Source organism: Petaurus breviceps, unplaced genomic scaffold (assembly GCF_028583685.1).
Source record: "Petaurus breviceps papuanus isolate PSGF00001 unplaced genomic scaffold, PetGlider_PUasm1.0 90825, whole genome shotgun sequence".
Classification (NCBI taxonomy): domain Eukaryota; kingdom Metazoa; phylum Chordata; class Mammalia; order Diprotodontia; family Petauridae; genus Petaurus; species Petaurus breviceps.
In genome coordinates this window covers 4,293,204-4,318,426 of record NW_027187353.1, presented here as the reverse complement: position 1 = coordinate 4,318,426, position 25,223 = coordinate 4,293,204, and the positions used below count along the sequence as shown (strand labels likewise).

The following is a 25,223-nucleotide window of genomic DNA, read 5'->3' as shown; positions in this document are numbered from 1 at the left end:
TGACTTCATACATATCCAGGGCTTCTTCTACTCCATCATACACCTCTCAGTATCTTCAATGGGCTTTCCCACCTACTTCTGAAATCAGCTACTGCAGGAAGGAATCTTCCTTTACAATATGCCTAACAAGATAACTGATCATCTTGAATTTGGTTGCATATGACAAGGAATCTGCTATCTCTGTCCATGACAATACATTTGATTTTGGGCCAGTCCCAATTATTAGGATACACTTCCTTATATTGAGCCCAAACTGCCTCCTAGCAGAAGGGTTCCCAACCCTTTCTTGTCACCATAGTCCATGGCTTTCAGTAAATCTTCCCATGCATGTGCACATAAGAAATAAAAATAAAACAGTATTTCATAAAGAAAACTTTATTTGGGACACATTTTTTGTTCATAAGGTTTTTTCCAACCCAAACCTTTTCACTAACATATTACTTTGGGACTATTTCCATGATAGTTATTTATCAAAAATTCACCACATCTTTTTGATAAGTTTTCCTTATTCTCTGACTTACTAATGGGTTTCCTCACTTACACTGCTAACCAAAGAGATTTTCCTTAAGCACACATCTGACTATCACTGCCCGATTCAAATCTCAAGGGCTCAATATTGCTTCTAGGATAATATCCACTCCTCGTTTTAGCTTTTAAAGCCCTTCCCAACTTGTCTTTCCAGGCTCACAGGATGTTCCCTCCCCACACTGCAATCCCACTGTCCTGTCCTCTCTGTTTCTCCATATGCCTTTGCTCCCCTTCCTCACCTCTGCCTCACAGAAACCCTCTCTTCCTTTCCATTGCAGCTCAACCACCACTTTCTACAGGTATCCTTTCCTGATCCCTCCAGCTGCTATGCCCACCCTCCCAAACTATCTTCTATTTAGCTAGCTGCTATTTATTTATATCTATTTTTAAAAAAATATTTATTCTTACATTTGTATTATTAAACACACGAACACACACACACAAACACGCAAACTTTTTAATCTCCCCAGTTTGAACATAAAACCTCCTCAACCATCTTTTATGTCATTCTTGGTACTTGGATCCCTAGAACAATGAATGGTACGTAGTAGGAGCTTAATAAATGCTTGTAGAATGATTTGATTGATCCTCAACTCTACATTCTCACTCCATCTAACCCATCAGTTGTCAGATGTTTTTGCTTTTTCTTGTCCCATCTCTCAGATTTATCTCCTTTTCACTCATATAGCGACCCCTCTGGGTCAGCCCCTTATCACCTTTCACCTGGACTACTCATTGCAAGAATCTTCTGAGTGTTGTTCTTGCCTCACTCCTACCATCCTCCCCAGAGTCACCAAAATGATTTTTTGATAGTATAGGTATATACTATATAATAGTACAACTCTACTCCACAAATTCCATTGGCCTCCATCTGAAACTCTAAGATCAAAGGTCAATTCCTCTGTCTGGTATTTAAGGCTCTTCACAACCTGGGCCCTTCCTATATTTCCAATATTTTTACACAGTACTTCCTTCCATGTACTGACCCTACAGGCCACATTTTACACAAGATACATCTCCCTTCTTGGTACCTTGGCAATGATTGCTCCCCATGCCCAGAATAATGTCCCTCTTCACCTCTAGCCTTTGGTGAGACTTCCTTAAGTCACAGATCAAGTCCCATCTTCCACAGGAGAACTTTTCTGGTGTCCTTTCAGCCTCACTGCTTGTGTCTTCCTCTGTCAGGTTCTCTTCCATCTACTCTGTATGTGTCTTCTATAGCTACTTACGTACATGTCATCTCCCTCATTCGAATAAAAGACAGTTCCTGCCTTCAAGGAACCCATATTCTTAGAGGAAGACAAAACATAATAATAGCTAGTATAACAGGACAGGAAGCTAAGCCTTCCATCACAAGCTTCTGTGAATTTGTACAAATTGCCCCCATGCCCAGAATTCACTCTTTTCATCTGTCTCTTAAAATTCTCTGATGCCCATCCTCATACCCCTAAATGTTAATGATTTCTCTCCTCATACTGTCTTGTATTATACCGATTTGTGTATACTTTAAGCCCTTCAGAGATTCAGTGTGGTACAGGGCAAAATACTAAAATGGGAGATGCAGAACCTGAGAGGTCAAACCCCATTCTACCATGAAGTACCCACTAGTCTTGAGGTAAGCCACTTAACCTTCCTAGGGCCTAGTTTTCTCAGCTATAAACTGGAGAGGCTCAACTAGAAGAACTGATATTCTCAATTAAGTTATAAAGACATGGAGTTAAGAGAGAGGGGAGGAATCACAGGGAAAGGTGGAAAGATCAGCTATTAGGAAGGAAAGAACAGGTCCCCTACCCTACAGCAAGTCCACATCCCCCTTCTGTTCCCAGCATCTTCAATGGTCCCTCACATCAAAAATGTACCAGTATACAACAGATCAATGCACAGTGAATAATTCAAAGGATATGAACAAATAATGCTTAGAACCATTTATTATTAATAATCATTTGAAAGAATGTTCCAAATTACTAATCAGAGAAATACAAATCACAAACAATGCTGAAGTTTCACCTCAGACTCAGCAAACTGGCAAGGATGACAAAAAATACTGGAGGTATTGTAGAAAGAAGAGCACCACTTGGGAAAGCAATTTGGATTATACAAAATACTTAAAGTGCCCATGCCCTTCGACCCAAATATTCCACCGTTAAAGATAAACCTGCCCTAAGAGGTCAATGATAGAAAGAAAAGCTTCATATTCAACAAAAGATTTATAGCATCACTTCTTATAATAGCAAAGAACAAAGCAGATGCCCATCAAGTGGAGAATGGTTAATCAAGGTATGGTGTAGATGAATGTAATCAAATGAGATAAAAGAAGCAAAGCACTCTGCAAATCTTCAAGCTCAATACAAACATTAAGTATTATCACTATTATTAACAGAATACTACTGTTCTGTAAAGAATATGATTGCTGCAAAGAAGCACTTTATGTGCTTTATGCCTTATATAAATTAGTGCAAAGTGAAATATGCAAAACCAGAAAAACAAATTCACAAATGAAAAGAACAACAATAAAACAATCAAAACTGAATGATGGCATATTACCAGGATCAGGCAAGGACCCAAAGAATAGATATGGGAGAGTACCTCTCCCTCTGCTTTGCTAAACAATTTTTCCCTCTTTTTTATTCTTTGTTACAGGATATAGCTCTCTGGGAAAGAGAGATAGGTTAGGGAATGTGGGTGATGTGAAAAAAAAATGTATTTGAAAAAAAAAGTTACAGCACCAGTCTCCCCTCTTGTTTTTATTTTATTTAATTCTAAACTTAAATACCCCAAAAAGGAGCATCTCCATACACACAACAGAACACAAAAAAGAGGACAGCTTTTTAAAAAAAGTATACACAAAAATTTGTGCCAGTTTTAGTTTCTTTTCTAGTTCTTTTCTTTTCTACTCCCCCTCCCCTACCCACCTCAGGATCAGGAAGTTTATTTTGTTTGTAACTATTCCACCCCCAGTTACCCTCCCTCTGACACCACTTCCCCTGTCTCCATCCCCACTTGCACTTCTTTCTCTTTTGAATTTGATGTATTTGTATACCAAGCTATGTGTGTATTTATGTGTAGTACTCAACCTTCCCTTGTAAGGTCATCTGATGCCCACTCCTCCCATCTCTTCCTCCCAGTTTGTATCTCTAGCATCCCAACAATGAGAAATAGCAAGTTCCACCCTGTTCCTTCTTCCTCCTTTCTACCCTAACACATTCCAACTTTTATCTTCCTTTCCCTTCTCTTTCCTCTCTTCAAATAATCAAAACAGAACCAATCCAGGCCCTCTGCCCAGTTTTTCTTATTTAACTCCCTGAATGCCCTTTGAAGACATTAGGCTTCTGAAAGGACACTTGTTTCAAGAAATCTCCTATCATAGTATCACTACATCATCATCCAGCTCCTTCCAATTATCAAATAAATTTACCTAAGTTTCTCTGGACTTCTGCATTTCAAAATTTCTACTCAGCTTTGGTCTTTTCCCTCAAAGTGCATGAAAGTTTCTGCTCCCTTAAAGGTCAATTTCCCACTCCGTGAGATTTCACTCAAGTTTTGCAGGTTATTTTTGGTTTTAATGCTGTATCTTTTGCCCTTTGGAATACATTCCAAGATCTCCTTTCATTTTTAGTAGAAGCTGCCAGGTTTTAAGAGCCTGGCTGTATTTCCTTGGTACCTGAATTGCTTTCTTCTGGTTGTCTGCATTTTTTCTTTGATGTGGAAGCTCTGGATTTTGGCCTTGACATTCTTGGGATCTCCTCTCCAAGTTTCTTTTAGGAGGTGAATGGTGGATTCTTTCTATCTTTGCCCTCTGCCTCTAGTAAATCTGGACAGTTTGACAATTTCTAGAAATGTAATGTTCAGGATTTTTTTTTTCTTGCCAAGATGAGTCTGTGATTATTATTATTTTCTTTTTTTGGGGGAGGGGGAATTATCCTAATTTAATATTTTACAAGTGTTTTTTTCTCTCTCACTTCCTCTTCTCATAAATGAATAATAAACAAGGAAAAAACCTCACAACAAATATGCATAGCCACAAAAATAAATTTGGCCATGCCCAAAGATATGTGTCCCATTTTAAGTTCATCACCTCTTTCAGGAAGTAGGTAGGTAGCATGCTTCATCCTCAGTCCTATGCAATCATGTCTTGTCACTGCACTGATCACAGTTCTACAGTCTTTCAAAGTGTTTTTTCTTTATAATGTCAATACATAAACTGCTCTGGTTCTGCTCCATTCACTGTACATCAATTCACAAAAGTCTTCCCACTTTCCTCAGAAGGGTCCATTTTTTTTTCATTTCTTATGGTGCAATTAATATGCCTTGTAGGTGTCTCAACTTCGGTTACACTGACTTACCTTGCTTGAGTTTCTCGTCCCTTCCTTCCCCTTCAGTTCTGGGTAAGAAGATGTCACTGTAGTTTCTCAATAGGTTTCTTGTTTGATCTGGTGCTAGCTTCTGGCTTTTGCTGGAGTCAGTGAAGGTTAGCCATTAGTTAGCCATTGGTAGGAAGCTGGTCTCTCCTCTTTTGAAAAAATCTTGAGTTGAGCCTGTTGGACCCTCTAATGACTCTATGCCTTTCCCCTTTCCTTTCTTCCACTATCACACCCTTCCAACAACTGGTCTACATCAATTGTCTCTATTTTCTGATACCCTAATCAGTGGAAAGAGAACTGGCTCCAGAGTCAAAGGACTCAGGTTCAAGTCTCATCTCTGATGCTCACTGCTGTGTAGTATTTGGTGCCTCCCTGGACCTCAGTTTCTTTATATATGTGGTCTTAGGCAAGCCATTTAACTTTGGGGAGCTCAGTTAACTTATCTATAAAATGGAAACAATAATATTTGCACTACCTAGCCCAGAAAGTTGTTGTGAGGTAAGTCCTAAATAAAGATGGGCCATCACTACAGGTTATTTTGTGTGTGTTGCATTACTCATCATCACTCATCAGTCTGGATAAGAATTAGTGGGTATGCTTTTTCACTCATTCATTCATTCACTCATTCATACAGAAGGAGTAAAGAAAAATAGAGCTTAATTACTTTAAAATGTAAACAGCTTTACATGTGTATATAAGTCATTAATGTTTAAAGTTCACAGGATCTGGAGCTGAATTCATTCTGAATTATGGAGCTTAGAGTTCATTCAGTCCAACTTCTCTTTTTACAGAGAAGCTAATTCACAATAAATCATTTAGAGAAAGGTACAAGACAACAGCATTGACTTAGACATGATCTTTCTTCCTTAAAAGCGGAGGCAGGTCTGACCCAGTGGAAAGAGAGGAATTTGGAGTTAGAAGACTAGCACCTAAGGCTCCCCTCCACCACCTACTCTCTAGGGGGAACTCAAGACAATCTTCACTTTTCTGGGCTTTCCCAAAAGGAAGGGGTCCTCTCCAGTTTTGACATTTTCTGAGTCTATACTGACTCTTCAGACGTTCCATTTGACAGGATGACTTAGAATCATCCCAACAGCTCTGAATCAGATTAGATGTGAAGTCCCATCAGGAAGTTTTTATCCCCAGGCTCTGACCTTTACTCAGATTCCCCTCAGAGAGGCCAGGAATTCATTGTCATCAGGTCTTTGGGCTCTGAGCAGAGAAGACATCATTTCTAGAAGCAGCAAGTCAGGTAATTGCTTACTAACAGCAAACACTGCTATCAGAGGCTCTGCCTGTCAAATACTATTTCCTTTCTACTCTGCTCTGATGATCAACCAGAAAACCACAGTAGCCAAGTGGGTGAATCTGTGACTTGCATTATCTTGTGCATCCTGGGCCAAGCTAAGTACTGATGTGAAGCTAACTCAGGCCTACGGATATTCTCATAATGCACTCTCACAGTCTGCTTGATGCAAACACCAAGGCCCTTGCTCTTCAGAGAAGCCTGGATTTATTCTCTGGATGACGTCCAACATATCAGCATTTTAATACATTTGTTGATAGCAACTCTGTCTAATGAGCTTCATTGGAGAGGAGAGAACTAAAACCCTGTTAACAGATTTTTTTTTTCAAATGAGGCAAATGAAAAGAGTAAGAAATTATGGAGGATGAAGACTAGAATTTATCCACCTCTCTACTTGTCTATGTCAAGAGGAAAACACATGCTGTCTGATGGCAGAATACCTCTCCTACACCCTCACCCCTTGAGTCACTTCATTCCATGCAAGGCTGTCCTCTCCTCAGGCATAAAACATTCCTGTCACTTTTCTGAAAAATTACAGCCTGCAACATCCCACAACAATGAATTTTTAGTTACTTACTGTCCAGAGCATATTATCTTGAAACAGAGGGGAAAAGAAAAATAAACCAAACACACTTGTATTTTAAAAATCAGCCTCAAAAGTACAGGACTGGGGAAAAACACCAAATAGCAGTTTGTACAGTGAAAGCTGTTTAGTGGGCCACAAGTTCAGTAAGTGAAAAAGGGCAACAAAGTCCCCTGCTTCCTCTGGTCCCCACACACAACAAAGCATTTCTATAGCCCCTACAAGGCCAGGTGACACAGCTAAGTCACAAAGGGCAGAGGACTTGGAAGATGTTAAAGCTGAGGTATCGTTCTAGAAGGAAAACCCTGGTGGCTTCAGTTACAGCTGGTGGCCCAGTGCACAGAAAGCTGGGCCTGGAGTCAGGAATCCAGCCTTAGACACTGACTAGCTGTGTCATTCTGGGCAAGTGACTTAAACTGTCTGCCCCAGTTTCTTCAACTGTAAAATGAAGATATTAATAGCACCTACCTCTAGAGGCTCTTGTGAGGATCAAGTGAAAAACCTCTGTAAAGCCCCTAGTACAGTGTCTGGCACACAGTAGGTGCTATATAAATACTTGTTCCCTTTCCTGCTTCTCCCACTTAACTTGGAGCTGTGCATATGGTTTTATTCAGGATCAAAGACTGCAAGGGGACACACAGTAAAGCACATTTTGAGCCCCATAAAGAAGTATGTTCTTCTTTCTTCTAGCCCAAGATAACCCAAGCTATCTCTGTAGATGACAACAATTAGTCAGCTCTTGTCACATAATTTATCATGAATACTTCTACTGTGTTAATTTGCATTACATTTATTAGCACTAGTAAAATGCACATCAACAAAAATAAACAATGTATTAACAATCCCAAACCATAATCCCTGGCAAGAACCTCAGTCATGTTAGCAAAATGTTTTTGCCTAAGCGACTGAACAACTAACAAAACAGAGTGATGAGTCTGATATCTAGCTCCCTCTTTTGATGAAATAAGCAAAGGCCAGGAAATCAGTCATTCATTGCAACAAGCATTTCCAAGTGACTACTGTGCCAGATGCTGCACTTTTCATCCTGATAATCCCACCAGCATAGCAAATTCAAAAGAACCCCTAATCCTTTCCCCAACCCAACTCTCTGGCTCAGGTTCCAGATTTCAGCTGAGGGCCCCCCATCCTTTCAGTCACTCAGATCTGCAGCCTCAAAGTCATGGCTCTATCACTTGTACTCAGCTCACATTCAATGAGCTGCTAAGTCATCACCCTTTTCAGACTTGCATCCTTTTCCCTTCTCACAAGGCTACCACCCTAGGGGAGACTCCCTCCCCCCGCCCCAAGGACTGCCTTCCACAAAGCTGCCAAATCAATATTCTGAAAGCATAGGCCTAAGCAGGACAGCTCCCTGCTCAAAAACCTTCAGTGGCTGCCTCTCACTTCTAGGATAAAACACAAACTCCTCTGTTTGGCATTTAAAGCCCTTCACAATTTGGTTCTAGCCTGGCTTTCCAGGCTTATTTACTCAGTACACTCCATTATTCTGCACTCCAGTCAGACTGGCCCACTTGCTCTTCCCCATTCACTGTGTTTCATCTCCCATCTCCAGTCCTTTGCCCAGGCTGATCCCTATGCCTGGAATGCACTCCCCCACCTCAGCCTCATAAAATGCCTGGATTCCTTCAAAGCTCAGCTCAAGTGATAGCTCTAAAGTGAAACCTTTCCAGAAGCCTCCCTCCCCACCATTAGAAGTACTCTTCCCTCACACTGCACTGTATACAGGCTAACTGTCTACTTTGATTTTACTTATCTTGGGGACTCACTTCCCCTAATAATAATAATAATAACTTTGAGGGCAAGGACTGTTTAAATTTTGTCTCTTTATCTCTAGGGCCTAGCATAGAGCTCAGCCCAGAAGACATTAAATAAATGAAAACAAAATCCTGGCCTTCAGTTTATAGTAGATAAGAAATATACATAGAATATAAAGCAAATCAGAATATAAGCATGCTCTGTGAATGTACAATGATGTTCTTACATCAGAAGAGCGAGAAATAATGAGAAAACAAGGTCTGGATAAATTTCTCTGTGCAACTCTCTCTGAAATTCAGAGAGAACTAGGTAGCAATGGTGGATGGAGCACAGAGCCAGCATGGAGCTGTGTGACCCTGGGCAAATTACTTAACATGCTTGCCTCAGCTTCCTCAGCTGTAAAATGCAGATAATAATAGCACCTCTCTTCCAAGATCACTGCAAGGATCAAATGAGAAAATATTTCTAAAGTGTTTAGCACAGTGCCTGGCACACAGCAGGTGCTTAATAAATGCATATTTCCTTCCTTCCTGAATACTCCAGTACTGCTTCTAAATTTAAGTTACTCCACTACATCAAGGATGTTATTTCACCAATGTAGGTTTTCCCTCAATTAAAACAGATGAACTAGACTTGTGAGACAGCTGGCCAGGGTTTCTATAACCTAAAAATGCACTGAGCAAGGTGGGCCTGGAGCCAGGGCACCCCCAGACTCTGAACACAAGTCTTCCCAGGACTGACCACAGTCAAAGCAGGCTGGCAGCATCTTCAGCACCCAGAGAAACCTTCATTCTATGACCTGGCAGTGGAGTCAGACTTTAATGAAGGGAACTGATAAAGGCTACAAGAAAGAGCAGGTCAAATTCTGCCAGGCAAACTACTCCAGGTGCTTAAGTAGCCAATTAGAGGAATTAACTCCTTGCTCAAGGCAACCAGGGAACAGTGGAAAGAGCAATGGATTCAGTTAGAAGACCTGAAGGAGAGTCCCAGCTCTATTACTTATTGTCTATGGGATGGAGAATAAATCAATTCACCTCTGAGCCTCAGTTTCCTCCTTTGCACAATGGAGATCTCTGTAATAACACCTGTGAGGGGCTCCATTTCCTCATATGCACCATGACAACAGTAACATTTGTACAAAATATTGGCCAGGGCTGTTATGATGATCAGATGAAACTATGGAGGATTAATTTCCTCATCTATAGAAGAGATGAAAAGGCCTCTAAGGTCCTTTTTCTAGTTCTAAATGATAAGATCCTACATATATGTAAAGTATCTATAAACCACGAACGTCATTTTTATTTTCCTATGAGGATGCCCTGATTACTTGGAAAGAATAAATGAATGTACCACAAAATCCCTTCCTAAATAAATCACCTTGCAGGAATAAGTTATTTTGAAGGATTTGGTCCATCCTATAGTTTTCACATAAAGGCTTTCAAAAAAATAGTTTACTATTTCATATACACCAAGGAAGGAAAGTTACTCAACAAAATCCAGGAAATCAGGGAACCAGAATTGAATAGCAGAGGAAATGACTGACTCACCAGTACAGAATTCTTTGCTTGTATTCTGGGGCACCATAATCCGCCGATAGACAATGGGTTCAGATTCTAATATGTTTTCATCATGACGGTAGCGAGCAGGTCTTTCATTCGGGGTGCCCCGGGAGCGGGTGCCACTCCTCCTCTCATAAGTGTCGATCTCTTCAAATACAGCTGCTTTGTCAAAAAGGGCCAGGTTCCCTTCAAAGTCGAAATCTGTGTCTGGGATCTCTTCAATGTCATCCCCAAAACATTCATCATCTTTATTCTTCATCTGGCCATTCTTTATGCCACTTTTCTTTGGAGTTGCTTGATTTGGATGTCGACTGCTAGATGACCCTAGAGGAAAAAACATAAACCTTATCGATGTGGCTAATTGGTCAAATAGTCTTCTGGCCTATCCCTTCAACTCTGGAATCCTCTAAAAAAGAATCCAAGAAACAACTAACCAGGATTAGTTGTTACAGACAGTTCTCACGCTACATAAAATTCATATTATGCAAATCTGACTTTACTTAAGGAATTCTGAAAGAAATCCATATTCCAAGTTCTCACACTACATAAAATTCATATTATGCAAATCTGACTTTACTTAAGGAATTCTGAAAGAAATCCATATTCCAAAAAAAACTATGCTAACTTCACTGTACAGTCCTGTGCTCTCACTTTTCACTCTGGCTTCTTGGCTCAGCAGTTCATGGCCTCTCACCCCTAACCACCACCCCTGCAAAAACAAACAAACAAAAAAAAAACAACAAAAAAAAAACCTTCCAAGTAAAAGCAGAAGAAGAGACACAGGAGAGACTGCCATGGATGATGCCTCCCCCCCCAACTTGGCTGGAGACCTCCTTCTATGACAGACCTTTGCCCTGCTCCCCCCACTTGTGCCCAGGCTTGGATATTGCACGTCTGCACCCCCACCTCCCACCTTGTCGCCTGTCCACTCCTATCTGTGTCCAGCCCCCACATGTCTACCTCCCATGTGTTCTCTCAGTTCTGGGCAAGCCCCCCTGGAGCTGGCCCCAGCCCCCGAGTATAGGAACCCCCTTCATAGGACTCCCTTCCTGCCCTCCCTCCCCTATATCTGTGGGCAAATCTGTATTTTGTAAATTTGTAAGGGCAAATTTGTAAAAATCACTTTACGTAGAGGTCTGCAGAATGGTTCACTTATATAAAGCACGAACTATCTGCATAGCCAAGTGTTATGTCACCTTTCCAACAGGATCTCTACTTAGCAGATCTAGGACTTTTTTTTAATGTCCAAAGAGAATTTGTACAAAGTAGACGTAGCTCTTAGAAGAAGAGGCCACGGCAACAGTAAATGGGTCATAAAATGTGAACTAAGAGTAATCTTTCGCGGTGGCTAGGTGGCACAGTGAATACAGCACCAGCCCTAGAGTCAGGAGGACCTGAGCTCAAATCTGGCCTCAGATACTTAACACTTATAAGCTGTGTGACCTTGGACAAGTCACTTAACCCCAGCTGCCCTGCTCCCCCCCCCAAGTAATCTTTCATTGTCTTTACTCCTAGTTCTACCTTCTGGAGCCAAGCAGCTCAACTGAAGGGATAATGGTGATTGCTTCTAGATGGTCTCTTTTCAATAGAATCAAAGATCCCTTTTATAGGATGACTGCCTTTCTATCACAAAGAAGAGTCAAGGGGTAAGCTGAGTCCCTTAGTTCTGCTCCAAATAAAAACAGCAGGGGACCACCTATCCAAGGTACTTAAAACTCTGGGTCTTGAACTCACCCTGATTGTCCTGCGACCCATATGGGGTAGTCATTCTGCTTTGGGTTTCCTTTCTCTGTTTTGTTTTCCTGCTTACGTTTTACCATCTGGCTATGGCAACATAGAAGCATCAAAGCTCAGGGTGTACATTAAAAAGGGACCAGGGAAGAGCTCTTGTTCATTACATGGTCCAAGAGCTGGAAGGGTTGTTATGGGTCATCGACTTTAACATACTCTTCCTTTCCAAGTTCTTCAGATGCAGAGGGGAACAAGATCTGAACTAAGGGGAAAATAAACTAAGAGACAACAAATTGTGCAATCCCCATGAGTATGCATGACCCAGATTTCTGATGTGCCTAGTACTAAATGCTAGATGCTTAAACTTCAACAGATTTAGTGGCAGTTTCCCGACTCTAAATTAAAGAAGAATTTCAAGATTTCTGGCTGTCAAGATGGCAGCTTCCTGCTGGATGACTAATTATCCTTTTCAGCTCCTTGAGAATTTAAGTGTTTTGCTCTTTGTATTTCCAATGAAAGGATTCCAAATGTTTACACTATGCCTATGATATCTGCACTTTGGAAATTCACTCAGAGGTTATGCAGGATACTACAAAGGTCTCTGGAGTTGGAACTAAAGGATCTGAGTTCATATCTCACCCCTGCTATTTACTATCTGTTTGACCCTGGGCAATTCCCCTAAAGTAAACCTCAGTTTCCTCATCTGTAAAATAAGAAGGTTGGAATAGATAACTACTAAAGTTCCTGTAAGTTTAATGCATAATATGCCTCACCATATACATAGTGGTCACAAAAATAATGGTTTAAAAATTGTCCTAATCATTACTTATATAAATGTTTGGGATATATCAAAAATTGTAAAATACAATCATGCATGATGTTCAAAACTAACATCCAACATACCAACACCCTTGAGACACAAATGGAGCCACAGGTCATCTGTTCCTGAATTCATACACTTGGTAAATGACTGAGAGAGCAATGTACACTCTCAGCATTGTAGGTAAACATGCCTCATTTGGAGTCAGAGGTCCTGGCTTCCAAGCCTAGTCTGACTATTTGTCACCCCAGTGACTTTAGACAAATCTCTTCTCTCTGGGTCTCAGTTTCTTCTCCATAAAATGAGGCAGTTGGACTAGGCAATCTCTGAGATCCATTCCCAGCTCTATATGTCTACTTCTTTCTGCCAAAACTCCTTCCTGCAACCCAGAATATCTATTTCCCCTTCCCCACTACTACAAAGGTAGGGGAGGAAGAAGAGAAAAGACCAGTTTCTAGACCTCCTGAATATAATTGAGAAAGCATTTTCTACAGCAAATGTAGTATAAATGTGACTATTGTGTTTTGTTAAATAAAACTGAGTACCATTCTGCTGGCACACAATGGGTTAAATGGGCTTTGGTACATTGTCTGAGTCCCCAAGCACTATTTGTAACAGTCTCTACAAGAAATTACATTCATCAATTTATAGAGAATCTTTTAGAATACCATTGTTAGTAGGTTAGAGACTGCCTACATTTAGAGCCTATCATAAATAACAGTACAAAAGTGGTAACAAGTCAACAGTGCCAGAAAAAAAAATTCACCATTAAGGCATTTCCTAACTCAAGGAATAGTTGGTCTGGTCAGCAAGTCCTGAAGGATGTGTTGTGGCAGTAATCTGGTATTGAATTCAAAGAGACAGAGCATACAGAAATAGCAAGGTAATAGTAATTTTACTGTACTATGCTCATTACACCACATGCTCAGAACCATGGCATTCAGTTGTGTGCTCAAAATAATATGTCCGGAGGAGAGTGGCTGAGGCTGCTCAAGGGGGACCGACCTATGTTTTATTTGGAATAGTTGGAGAAACTGAGAACATCTGACCAGAAGAGAAGACCTAAGGGGACAACTATCTGAAGAGCTGCCATGTGGAAAAGAGATTAGATTTATTCTATGTAATAACAAACTCTTCCCCTCCCTCCCCCAAATAAATAAGAACAATGACTAGAAATAACAAAGAGTCCAATTTTAGCTTACCATAAGGAGGCACTATGACCAACAATGAAAATGTAAACCTTATGAAATAAAGAGGTCCTATAGCAGGGAAGATGACCTGCCAGGGTATAGACAGGGTGAAGCCTGTACCAGGTAGGAGGTCAGGTTAGATGACCATGGAAATCCCTTCCCACTCTAAGATTCTCTATAAAACTTACAGCTCCATCTACATGAGACGTGATTATTTTTCACTCTAGGAGAGATTCAAGGGGTGTAATGGATAGAGAGATGACAGGGGAGTTGGAAAGATGCAGGATTCACTCCTGCTTCTGCCATTTAGCCTCTCAGTGCTTCAGGGAACTCTAGGGCAAGGTGCATTGGCAGAGGGAATTGACTCATCAGCTCCCTACAGCAATGAAACTGGGGAGAAAAAGATCCTTAAGAGGAAAAAATAAATTGACATTAACCACTACTACAGGCAAGTAAAGCACTTGTCTGGACACAGGTTCACTGTCTTGAAAGTTCAATGGCATCACTTGTTCATCCTACAACAAGTCAAACGAAGAAGTATTGATTAAGCATCACTGCCAAGCACTGTGCTAAAACAGTCCCTGCTATCCAGGGGCTCAGTCTTTGGAGACAACAACATGAAAACAAGATATAACCAGAATAAAATGAAGATAACCAACAAAAGGAAGTGCAGTATGTGCATTGGGAGAAACAGGAAAGGCTTCTTATGGAAGGTGGGGCTTTGGCTGGGCCTTGAAGGAAGCCAGGGAAGCCAATGAGGCAGAGATGAGGAGGGAATGCATTCCAGGCTGGGCAAACAAGCCAGTGCAAATGCCCGAGTGTCCTGTGTGAGGAACAGCAAGAATGTGACAGGACTGCAGAGTGTGGCAAGGGGAATGGGTATAAGAAGGCTGGAAGGGGGTAGAGGGAAGGGTCACATTATGAAGGGCTTTAAAAGCCAAAAAGCAGAATCGATGGAGCTGACTGAATGTGATGAGTCATAGCGTCAGAACCTTTCCTTTAGGAAGATCGATCTGACAGCTGGCTAGAGGACTGACCTGAACAAAGAAGGCAGCTAAGGCAGGCAAACAACCCAGCAATTGCTGCAACAGTCCAAGTATAAAGAGAAGTGGGCCTACACCAGGGATTGTCACTGTCAGAGAAGAGATGTTGTGAAGCTATGCAGAACTGACAGAATCTGACAAGGGATTGGCTTTGGCAACATGGTAGAGTGGGAGGGGGGAAGAGATGAGAGAGTAAGAAGCTTCAAATAACACCTAGTTGTGACCATGGGTAATTGGGAGGGTGGTGCTGTTCTCAACAGTGAGAAGAAAGTCAGGTAGAGGAGAAGGGAAGATAAAAGTTCAGTTTGGGACATGATGACTTTAAGACTATGGGACATTTAGTTTGAGGTCTATCTCAGGTTCAAGTGCTATAGCAACCTGGATTTTTTCACCAGTCAGTCTTGACTTATACTTATGTAATAAACAAATTGTATTGCACATTACCCTAAATTATCTAACACATTTCTCACAGAAGATGAGATATCTTACTAAATCATCACTGATCTGGAAATAACACATACCAATGGTATAAAAATAGGGCAGCTAGGTGGCAGCTGCCTGGAGTCATGAAGATGAGTCTCCCTGAATTCAACTCTGGCCTCATACACTTATTTACTAACTGGTAAATCACTTGACCCTGTTTGCCTCAGTTCCCTCATCTGTAAAATGAGTTGGAGAAGGAAATGGCAAATCACTCCAGTATCTTTGCCAAGAAAATCTCATACAGGGTCACAAAGAATAGGACACAACTGGGGTGGCTAGGTGGCGCAGTGAGTAAGAGCGCCGGCCCTGGAGTCAGGAGGACCCGGGATTGGTTCCGGCCTCAGATACTTAATACCCACACAAAATAACTGGCCATGTAACCTTGGGCAAGTTACTTAACCCCAATTGCTTAAAAAAAAAAAAAAGAATAGGACACAACTGAAACAACTGAACAACAACAATGGTACTGAAAGTTTATTTCTGGTAAACTCTGGGAACCAAAAAGCACATGTCCCAAAGCACCCAGTTTGCTACAAAGATAATGGGGTTTGGACATATGGGGGGTGGGGGGTGTCCTAAAGTTTCTCATTACCACATGAAACCTTCTACGTGACAAACCTCCCTTCCTGAAACCAGTCTCTATGTGACTTACTTCATAGTGATGAGAAAGGATAGTCACTCATCCTGAAATTCCTCAGTGTGCTCCAAGCTGCTAGATAAATAGGCTTTAGAATAATCAGAGGCCTCTGAAAACACTACACACCAATGCTCTTCAAACTTGTTCACTCTATAACCTGCCCACACATTCCTGAATTGGCCGTGCCTCTCCTGGCGTGGTGAGAGCTGAGACAACATCCCACAATTACCGCACCATGGAACAGCAAGAGCACAATCCCAGGGAGTTGTGAGCGCTCCTCCGAGGCGCACAAGGCTCTGAACTTGCTTACCTGTCACACAAGCAACAACAGAGGGAGTAAGGAATTTCTGAGAGAATGAGGTGGTCAGAAAGTCACAATGACTCATTTTAACCTTTTCCCTCAAGCAGCCAAAGGCAAAAATTCACTGGTATTTTAAAAGGAAATAATCATGCCTGCCTACCTACCTTAGGGCTGCAGGAAAGAGTGAAAGGGATTTGTAAATAACAAAGTATGAGAAAAGTGAATAAATTGACATCTATTTAGATGTCTGTCTCCTGCAGAAAAATGGTACAGGAAAGAAAAGCAGAGATCAAGTTTATGCTCCTGGAAAGGATAAACCTGACCACAATGACAGAAGAAACAAAGCAGTGACTTCTGGGCTTCCCTAAGAGCCAAGACCATTGGTGGCAAGCCCCAATAAGGGATGCATGGTCTAATGCCAAGAAGACAAGCAGAGAAAGTGGTGGTGGAAGAGAAGGCTCAAGAGCCAGGGAACCAAGACTGCAGAGAAGTGGGCAATGCCAGGGTGGATCCAGAGGCAAAGAGAAAGCAGCAGGGCTACCTCCCTGAGAGCCAAAAGCAAGTCCTAATTCTCTCTGTCACTGAAGCACAGGAGTCACTTGAGCACTTAATGAACAACGATGGAATCCAAAGTGCTGTTTCACCCACAACAATAAATACACTTATTGCATTTGTCCTATCATTCCCACTCCCACCAGCCTTCATTCCATATTCAATTCCATCACAGCAACAGGCAACAAACTGCCTATGAGTTTATCTAATAAAACTTCCCACAGTTCCTTGGCTTCTCCAGGAACCTCGTCTCTTCTAAACTCCATATACCCCCTAGTTCCTGGCAGAGTACACAGTCAATGCTTAATAAAGGTTTGTGAAATCAAATGGCTTCTCCTGAAATTGTGCGCTCCCAGACCCTGCCTCTAATTAGAGGAAGGAAACAAGTATTTATTAACTTGCCTCCTATGTGCCAGCCACTGTGATCAGGGCTTCACAAATAGGATCTCATCTGATCCTCACAACAACCTTGTGAACAGCACTAGTGATCCTGGACAGTGATGGAAATGAAGGTTTCCAGCCACTGAGAAGAGGAAAGCACAGAAGGCTCCCACCATCTATACCGCTCATCTGGCACTAATACACTGCTCATACTGAGGTCATTCATGTAGATGTTTTATCATCCCTACTAGACTGTGAGCTGAGTAAGAACCTGTACATGTAACAAGCACACCTTTAGAGCTCCTCACAACACCTTGAATATTAGACATTCGATAAACATTTGCGGAATTGATGGGGTGCTTGGATACCTGTGCTTGAACCCCAGTTTGCAAAACCACCTTTCTCTCTAGCTTTAAATTTTCCTAGCCTCAAAACACTGTCTCAAGCAGTTTCTCTCTAGCTCAAGGGCAGCATGCCCTAACAAAATACATATCTCTCTTCCTGATACAGTGGCCAGCTGCATTTATAGAATTTCGCAGTTTGACCCAACAGTGTACTGGCTGAAGCAGCTGTGTATGATGTCATAACTATCATATATATCCTAGACTCAGTCATATGTATACTCCCTAGCTCATCATACACATCCTGAATCCCTCCTTAGCTTGGGATATACTGAACTCCCAACATCCATCTTGTCAAACACGACACCGATGGGTGGCAGCTTGGTCAGCCCTGACCACTAGCTGACTTAGTGACATTTCAAGCCTAAAACCACACCTCCAGGTAGCCCCCACCTTTGGCTATTTCCCAGTGAATTATGGGCAATACGCCTGCACAGTAGATGTTAAAAGTGCATTTCTTTTAAGCACTGACCACTCCTTAACTCCTCCCTAATCCCACCCTGACTCACTTAGTATAACTGGCATATGTTTTGTTACTGTTACTCTATATAAACTTAAAAGGTACCTCTCTAAGGTTGCAGGTTCCCTAAGAACTCTTGCCCGCTGTAAAGCACAACAATAAACTTATACTATCCTGACTTAAATACTGCTTGGATCCACGAATTCTTTCCAGAATTAAATCCAGGGACTCTGGTTATTAGGGTTTCAGAAACACCTATAGTCCCATGACAGAATGAATGACTAAAAAGTGGGAAAGAAAGGAAAGGATATAGCTTAAAGAAGTTGTAAAAGAAACTTCAATCCCTCAGTGGGATAAGTCAAAAGTTGTGTTTAAGAAATGACATGGGTGGGGCGGCTAGGTGGCACAGTGAGTAAAGCACCAGCCCCGGAGTCAGGAGAACCCCAGTTCAGTTCCGGCCTCAGACACTTACACACACACACACACACACAAAACTAGCCATGTAACCTCAGGCAAATTACTTAACCCCAACTGCCCTCCAAAAGGCAAAAAAAAAAAAAAAATGACATGGGAGCTAAGAGCTATCAACACTAACCAAAGAGATGATATAGAGTAAAGGCCTGAGAAATGATGAATATGGCCACATTAGGCATGAACTAGAAACAAGGATATCTTACGAAAACAATGGAGATGAATAAAAAGAGGTGATTAAGTGCTTAGCACAGTGCCTGGAATGTAGGAAGGGTTTATTAAATGTTGAGTTGAACACAAACAGAGAGACAGTGGGAAGGTAATCTGGAATGTTGCCACCATATAAATGAAAACTGAAACTATGAGATCATGAGAATAAGCAACCACTCTCCTAAAGAGATGAAATAGAGACAAAAGGATGAAGATCATGAAGAAATGGAAGCAAATTAAATACATGATGAGATAAAAATAAACAACCACCTAAATTCTCTATAGACAAGTGGTGCTCCCCAATACTAGGAGAAAATTCCAAATGATAACCTGGAAATCCTGGTCCCACTGGTACCAAAAGTCTAGTCTATAATCAACAAATCCAACAAATATTACTCTTTAACATCAGCAATAATAAGCTATTTCTCCAACCAGACAAAGGCTTCTAATACCTCGGGGGAAGCCGGTTAATTTGTTCAGAAGAACAAACCCTGTGAAAGTTTTTAAATCAAATATTCAAATATATATATATATGTATGTATATGTATATATGTGTGTATATATATATATATATACTGTTATTAATACCATCTTACATGTAATTGGGAAATAAGATATACAGGCACTGGGGCATAGAGATCCACTGGAAAAGTTGAAAGGGGTATGGGAGAAAATTTGGGAGAGAGCAGACTGGAGGAGGGGATACCCTGTGGGACTGCTATTTTGGGGGCGGTGGGTAGGGGAAAAATGGGGAGAAAATTTGTAACTCAAAATCTGGCGGAAACGAATGATGTACATCAGAAGTTAATAAAGCATTTAAAAACAAACAAACAAACAAACAAAAACCAAATAAATAAATAAGAAGAAGAACAAACCCTGGGCAATAAGGTGTCCTGCCTCACCACAGAGCTTTATAGGACAGAGCAGCTAGGAAAACAATTGCTGGCAGGACAGAAAATAGCATCAGAAGAGTAAAGTAACCATAGCTAGAAAGTTTCCCTTCTAGAACCAAGCCTTTGTCCCAGTAACGATTTTAAAAAGACACATAAAACACCTGGAATTTGAAAGGAAGCCCTTTAATGGGCCCCAAAGATACCCAGTCCAGAAGTGATTTAGGGCTCAGCAAACAACACTTGCATATGTTGTGATCACCCAAGCATGGAGACATATCTTTATGGTCCTCAGTCATCCCAATCTCCCTCAGAAGACAGTATCTATACCAGGAGTGGGAAACCTGTGGCCTCGAGGACACATGTAGCCTTCTAGGTCCTTGGGTGCCACCTTTTGACGGAATCCAAATTTTATAGAACAAATCCTTTTATTAAGGGGATTTGTTTTATGAAGTTTGGATTCAGTCAAAGAGTCACACCTGAGGACCTAGAGGGCCACATGTGGCCTCAAGTTCCCACCCCTTCTCTGTACTCTTAGAGAAGACAGATGGGGGGGCGGAGCCAAGATGGCGGAGTAGAAGCACGACCCTCCCGCAGCTCCGGCTTCCACCCTCCCCAATCCATGTAAAAAGGGGACTCTAAACAAACTTTGGAGCTGCAGAACCCACAAAATGACACAGAGAAGCTAACCTCCCGCTGAGAACAGCCCGGCAGGCCGGCAGGAATCGGCCAGCGCAGCGCTCTGGGAGCCGAGCCCAGCCCCAGGCCGAGGCTTTAGCCCCAGGGCGGGCCTGACCAGCTGCCAGCCAGAGGGACTCCAGATCAGCAGCAGCTGTGGCCGTTTCCAGATTTATCAACACATAGATGCGAAGGACAAGGTGAGAGGCCAGTGCATTCTGGACTTTGGGACCCAGTAAGTGGGAGTGCGTGGCTTTTACCCCCGGGGCAAGAAACCACTGAGACGCTGGCACAGCCTGCCAGCGCCACGTGGCGGCTTCAGCTCCTGGCCTGCAGAGTGTAGGGGGACCAAGCACCAGTCTGAGGGGTCATCACTCTTGCTTTAACCTGCTTGGATCTGGATTGCAGTCTAGGGTGGAGGTCCTGGGATGTGTGTCCAGCTTGCCAGAGCGTGTGGAGACCTCAGAGAGGGCACCCATCTAATACCTCCGGCAGCTGAGAAAACCCCAGCGTTTGGGACGAAAACTCCCCTGTCTGGTGGCAGAGTCCTACTGTGGCAAAAAGCCCAAAAGTCAAATCATTGAGTGGCAAAATGAGCAGGCAAAGGAAACAAAGCAGACAGAAGATTCCAACATTACACTCCTATTTGGGGGATAAGAAGGAGCAAGGCATGGAACAGGAGGAAATCAGTGAAGTCAGAACTCCTGCACCAAAAGCTTCAAAGGAAAATACAAGCTGGTTACAGGTCATAGAGGACCTTAAGAAGCAGATAAGAGAAGTGGAGGAAAAATTGGGAAGAGAAATGAGAACAATGCAAGAAAATTATGACATGAGAGTCAACAGCCTGACTGAAGAAAATAATACCTTAAAAAACAGACTGACTCAAATGGCAAAGGAGGCTCAGAAAGGCAATGAGGAGAAGAATGCCTTAAAAAGTCGAATTTGCCAGATGGAAAAAGAATCTCAAAAGCTCACTGAGGAGAATCATTGCTTCAGAATTAGATTGGAGCAAATGGAAGCTAATGACTTTATGAGAAATCAAGATGCTGTTAAACAGATCCAAACAAATGAAAGAATAGAAGGCAATGTGAAATATCTCATGGGAAAAACCACTGACCTGGAAAATAAATCCAGGAGAGATAATTTAAAAATTATTGGACTGCCTGAGAGCCATGACCAAAGTAAGAGCCTGGAAAGCATCCTCCAGGAAGTTCTCAAAGAAAACTGCCCTGATGTTTTAGAACGAGAGGGCAAAATAGAGGTTGAAAGAATCCACCGATCACCTCCTGAAAAAGATCCCAAAAAGAAAACTCCTAGGAATATTATAGCCAGGTTCCAGAATTCCCAGATTAAGGAGAGAATATTACAAGCAGCCAGGAAGAAACAATTTGAATATTTTGGAAACACAATCAGGATAACCCAGGATCTGGCAGCTTCTACACTTGAGGGATTGAAGGGCCTGGAATGTGATATTCCGGAGGTCAAGGGAGCTGGGATTAAAACCAAGAGTCACCTACCCAGCAAAACTGAGTATCCTGTTTCAGGGGAAAATATGGTCATTCAGTGGAATACAGGACTTTCAAGCATTCTTGCTGAAAAAACCAGAGCTGAATAGAAAATTTGACATTCAGATACAAGAAGCAAGAGAAGGTAAACAAGGAAAAGAAATCATAAGGAACTTATCAAAGTTGAACTATTTTTTTTTTTTAAGCAATTGGGGTTGAGTGGCTTGCTTGGGGTTGCACGGCCAGTTGTTGTTTCTGGGTGTGGTGCTGGGTGTCTGGGCCCGGATTTGATCCGGGTCGTCCCGGCACTGAGGTTGGTGCTCTTGCTTGCTGAGCCACTTGGCCAAAGTTGAACTATTAACATTCCTACATGGAAAAACAATAATTGTAACTTATGAAACTTTTCTCAGTAGTTGAAGGGATTAGAAATATATATATTATATATATATATATATATATGTCTTTATATGAGGGTATGCAGGCATATGAATACATATGTGAATGTGTGTACATATGTTTACAGGTATACATAGATAGAGGGCACGGGACCAATTTAACAGGAAGGGATGATACTTAGGTGAAATTAAGAGGTGAGAGGGACATAATGAGAGGAGATGGGGAGAGACAGAGTGGGGCAACTATCTCATACAGAAGAGGCAAGGGAAAATGGTTATAATGTAAGGGAAGAATAGGAAGGCAAAAGGGAATGGGTCAACCTTATTCCTATTGAATCTGGCTTGAGGAGGGAGGGAAATACACACTAAATAGGGGATCTCACCCTCCAGGAGAATAGGGGGGGGAGAGGATGTGAGACGGGATGATGGAAGGGAGGGCAGGCTGGGGGGGAGGGAAGTTGGAAGCACCCACTTTTGAAAAGGGACAGGATCAAAGTAGAGAATAGAACAAGTGGGATGTGGGATAGGAGGGAGGGAAATATAGTCAGTCTTTTACAATATATCTGCTATGTTATTGTTTTGCATTAGCCACACATGTACAACCTATACTGAACTGCTTATCTTCCCAGTAAGGGTGGGTGATAAGGAAGGAAGGGAATGAATCTGGAATTCAAAGTTTTAAAATCAAATGTTTAAATATATATATACTATTATCAATATTGTTTTACATATAATTGGGAAATATAGAGATCCACCATGCCCTGCTGGAAAAGTTGAAACGGGTATGGGAGAAAATATGGGAGAGAGCAGATCAGAGGTGGGGATATCCTGTGGGACTGCTGTTTTGGGAGGATGGGTGGGGGAAAAACGGGGAGAAAATTTGTAACTCAAAATCTGGCGGAAACGAACGATGTAAATCAGAAGTTAATAAAGCATTTAAAAAAAAAAAAAGAAGACAGATATCTGAGAAACTTTGCCAAAAACAAGAGGCAATATTGGAGGGTAAAAAGGGGCGAGGTGTCAGAAATCACTAAGAGAAGGATCAATGGAATAAAAAAGATGGTGGCAAATGTTTTCCTCTCACTGCCTCACAACTTAACAAAACACTGGACAGTCCTGACTCAGCTGATGTCCCTATATTTTGCTAACTAAGCTGAATGGCACCTGGCTCTTCACCAGTTTGGCTGGGTGCCATAGGATAAGAAGAGCACCTCCTTTGTTAAAGGTACACAATGCTCTCCAAAACACCTTTCAATTATAGAAGTCAGGCATGTGTAAAGTCATGGCAGACTAGCCTTCCTGTGCCCACCTCTTACTGGGCTCTCCTTGCCAACTGCTGGCACCAATGGCCCCTCTGCCTGGGGTATACGTAATCCATTGCTGTGTAACTCTTGTTGTTAGCTGTTGTTTATTGATTTCTGTCACACTAGGATTGTAAAGGGAACTTTGTCCTAGGCTTAGCATGCTAAAGGGCATCTGAAGGCCAAGCGGCCACGGTTCTAAACCCAGCCTTGACAGTTTTCACGAGAAAATGCCTGATAACATCTAGGATATTACTCACTGGGCTCCCTCACTCTCAATTCCTATAATCAGCCAGTTTCTTTGATCCCTGCTGCTGAGATTCCTGCTTTGTTTAATCTGAAGCAAATCCAAGGGATTTTACAAAAAGTCAACCTCAAAAAAAAAAAAAATCAACCTCAGTCCCAGGAAGGCTAAAGAAGCCACCCATCTGTCCCAGCATCCAAGGCAATGAAATCACTTGAGTTCCCATTGTTACACAGAAAGCCAAATCACACTGAAACAGGAAGATGACTTGTATCCCTTTAATTCATGGGGGTATAAAACTTTTTCATTACTTCTCTCCATACTTATAAACTTGGAGGAAAAGAGAATCAAAGATAAAAGCAAATATGGGCAATGCCAAGCCTCTGGGATCATCTAACCCTAGACTCCTGTCCATAAGTCAATCTTTATTCAATTAAATCTGCTGGGTAATTATCTTTAGTTAGATAAGAAATAATGGGTGAGACTGGGTCAATACCTGGGCTTTCAGCCCAGAGTTGTTTATGTGAAGCCTTCCCTGAGGAGGCAGCACAGTTTGGGGAAACAGCGCTTGACAAGTAAGTCAGACCACCTCGGTTCAAGGCCTGCTCAGTTACTAAGGGGCAACTCACGTCATTTCCCTGGGGCTGAGATTCCTATTTGTAAAATGAAGGGGCTGGAAAAAAATGATCTCCAAGTCCTATTCCACCTCTAAGTTCCTATGCTGCTATGTAGCATCTCTATCAATGAAGTAACTCACCTTAATTTTTCTGTTTCATGGCTTCTCCTAAACACAGGCTACCCGCTGATGGGTAGGGCCACGGCTGACATCTGTCCATCGTCATATATACATACACACATATGCATATATACTTATATATAAATATAGGTATAATACACACATATACATATACACATAACTTAGCTACACATACATAGAAAACTATGTTAAGAAAACAACAGCATATATTACTATGGAAATAAGAAGACAATGACCTTCTAGAGTACCTTCAAGATGCTATAGAATACTAGAGTAATTAACACACCTGTCACTCCCAACACAGGAACATCGTGCCTGAGGTCTGCTACTCGTGGGGTCATAAAACAGAGAAGCAGCTTGGGTCAGGTACTAACTTAGAAGGTATAAAATTTATATCCCTTTACCAACCAATCCATCAGGCCCCAAATATTTTCTACCAACACCTACATTCACAGCTGGCAGAAAGGAAATGGAGCTCCCTGAAAAGATGAACGTTTTACTATCACAGACTCTGCCCTGATCATATCTGTCATCATATAGGACAACATGTGCCCCATTGGGAAACATCTGACAAAGTAAATCAGTTAAGCTTTAAAAAGAACCTGAATGGTTTTCTAAGTTAATACTCGGCCTTCATGGATTCTCACAGACAGTAAAGAG

General features: G+C 41.8%; 1 protein-coding gene across 4 annotated transcripts in view; it reads right to left on the bottom strand.

Moving 5' to 3' along the window:
• Positions 1-25,223, bottom strand: part of EDC3 (enhancer of mRNA decapping 3) — a 64,658-nt gene that overhangs the window by 22,693 nt on the left and 16,742 nt on the right. For all 4 annotated transcript variants that reach the window (XM_069071165.1, XM_069071164.1, XM_069071166.1 and 1 more), the window contains one exon: positions 10,102-10,437. In XM_069071165.1, the coding sequence (XP_068927266.1) occupies positions 10,102-10,437 (336 nt within the window). The remainder of the gene's footprint in view (positions 1-10,101; positions 10,438-25,223) is intronic.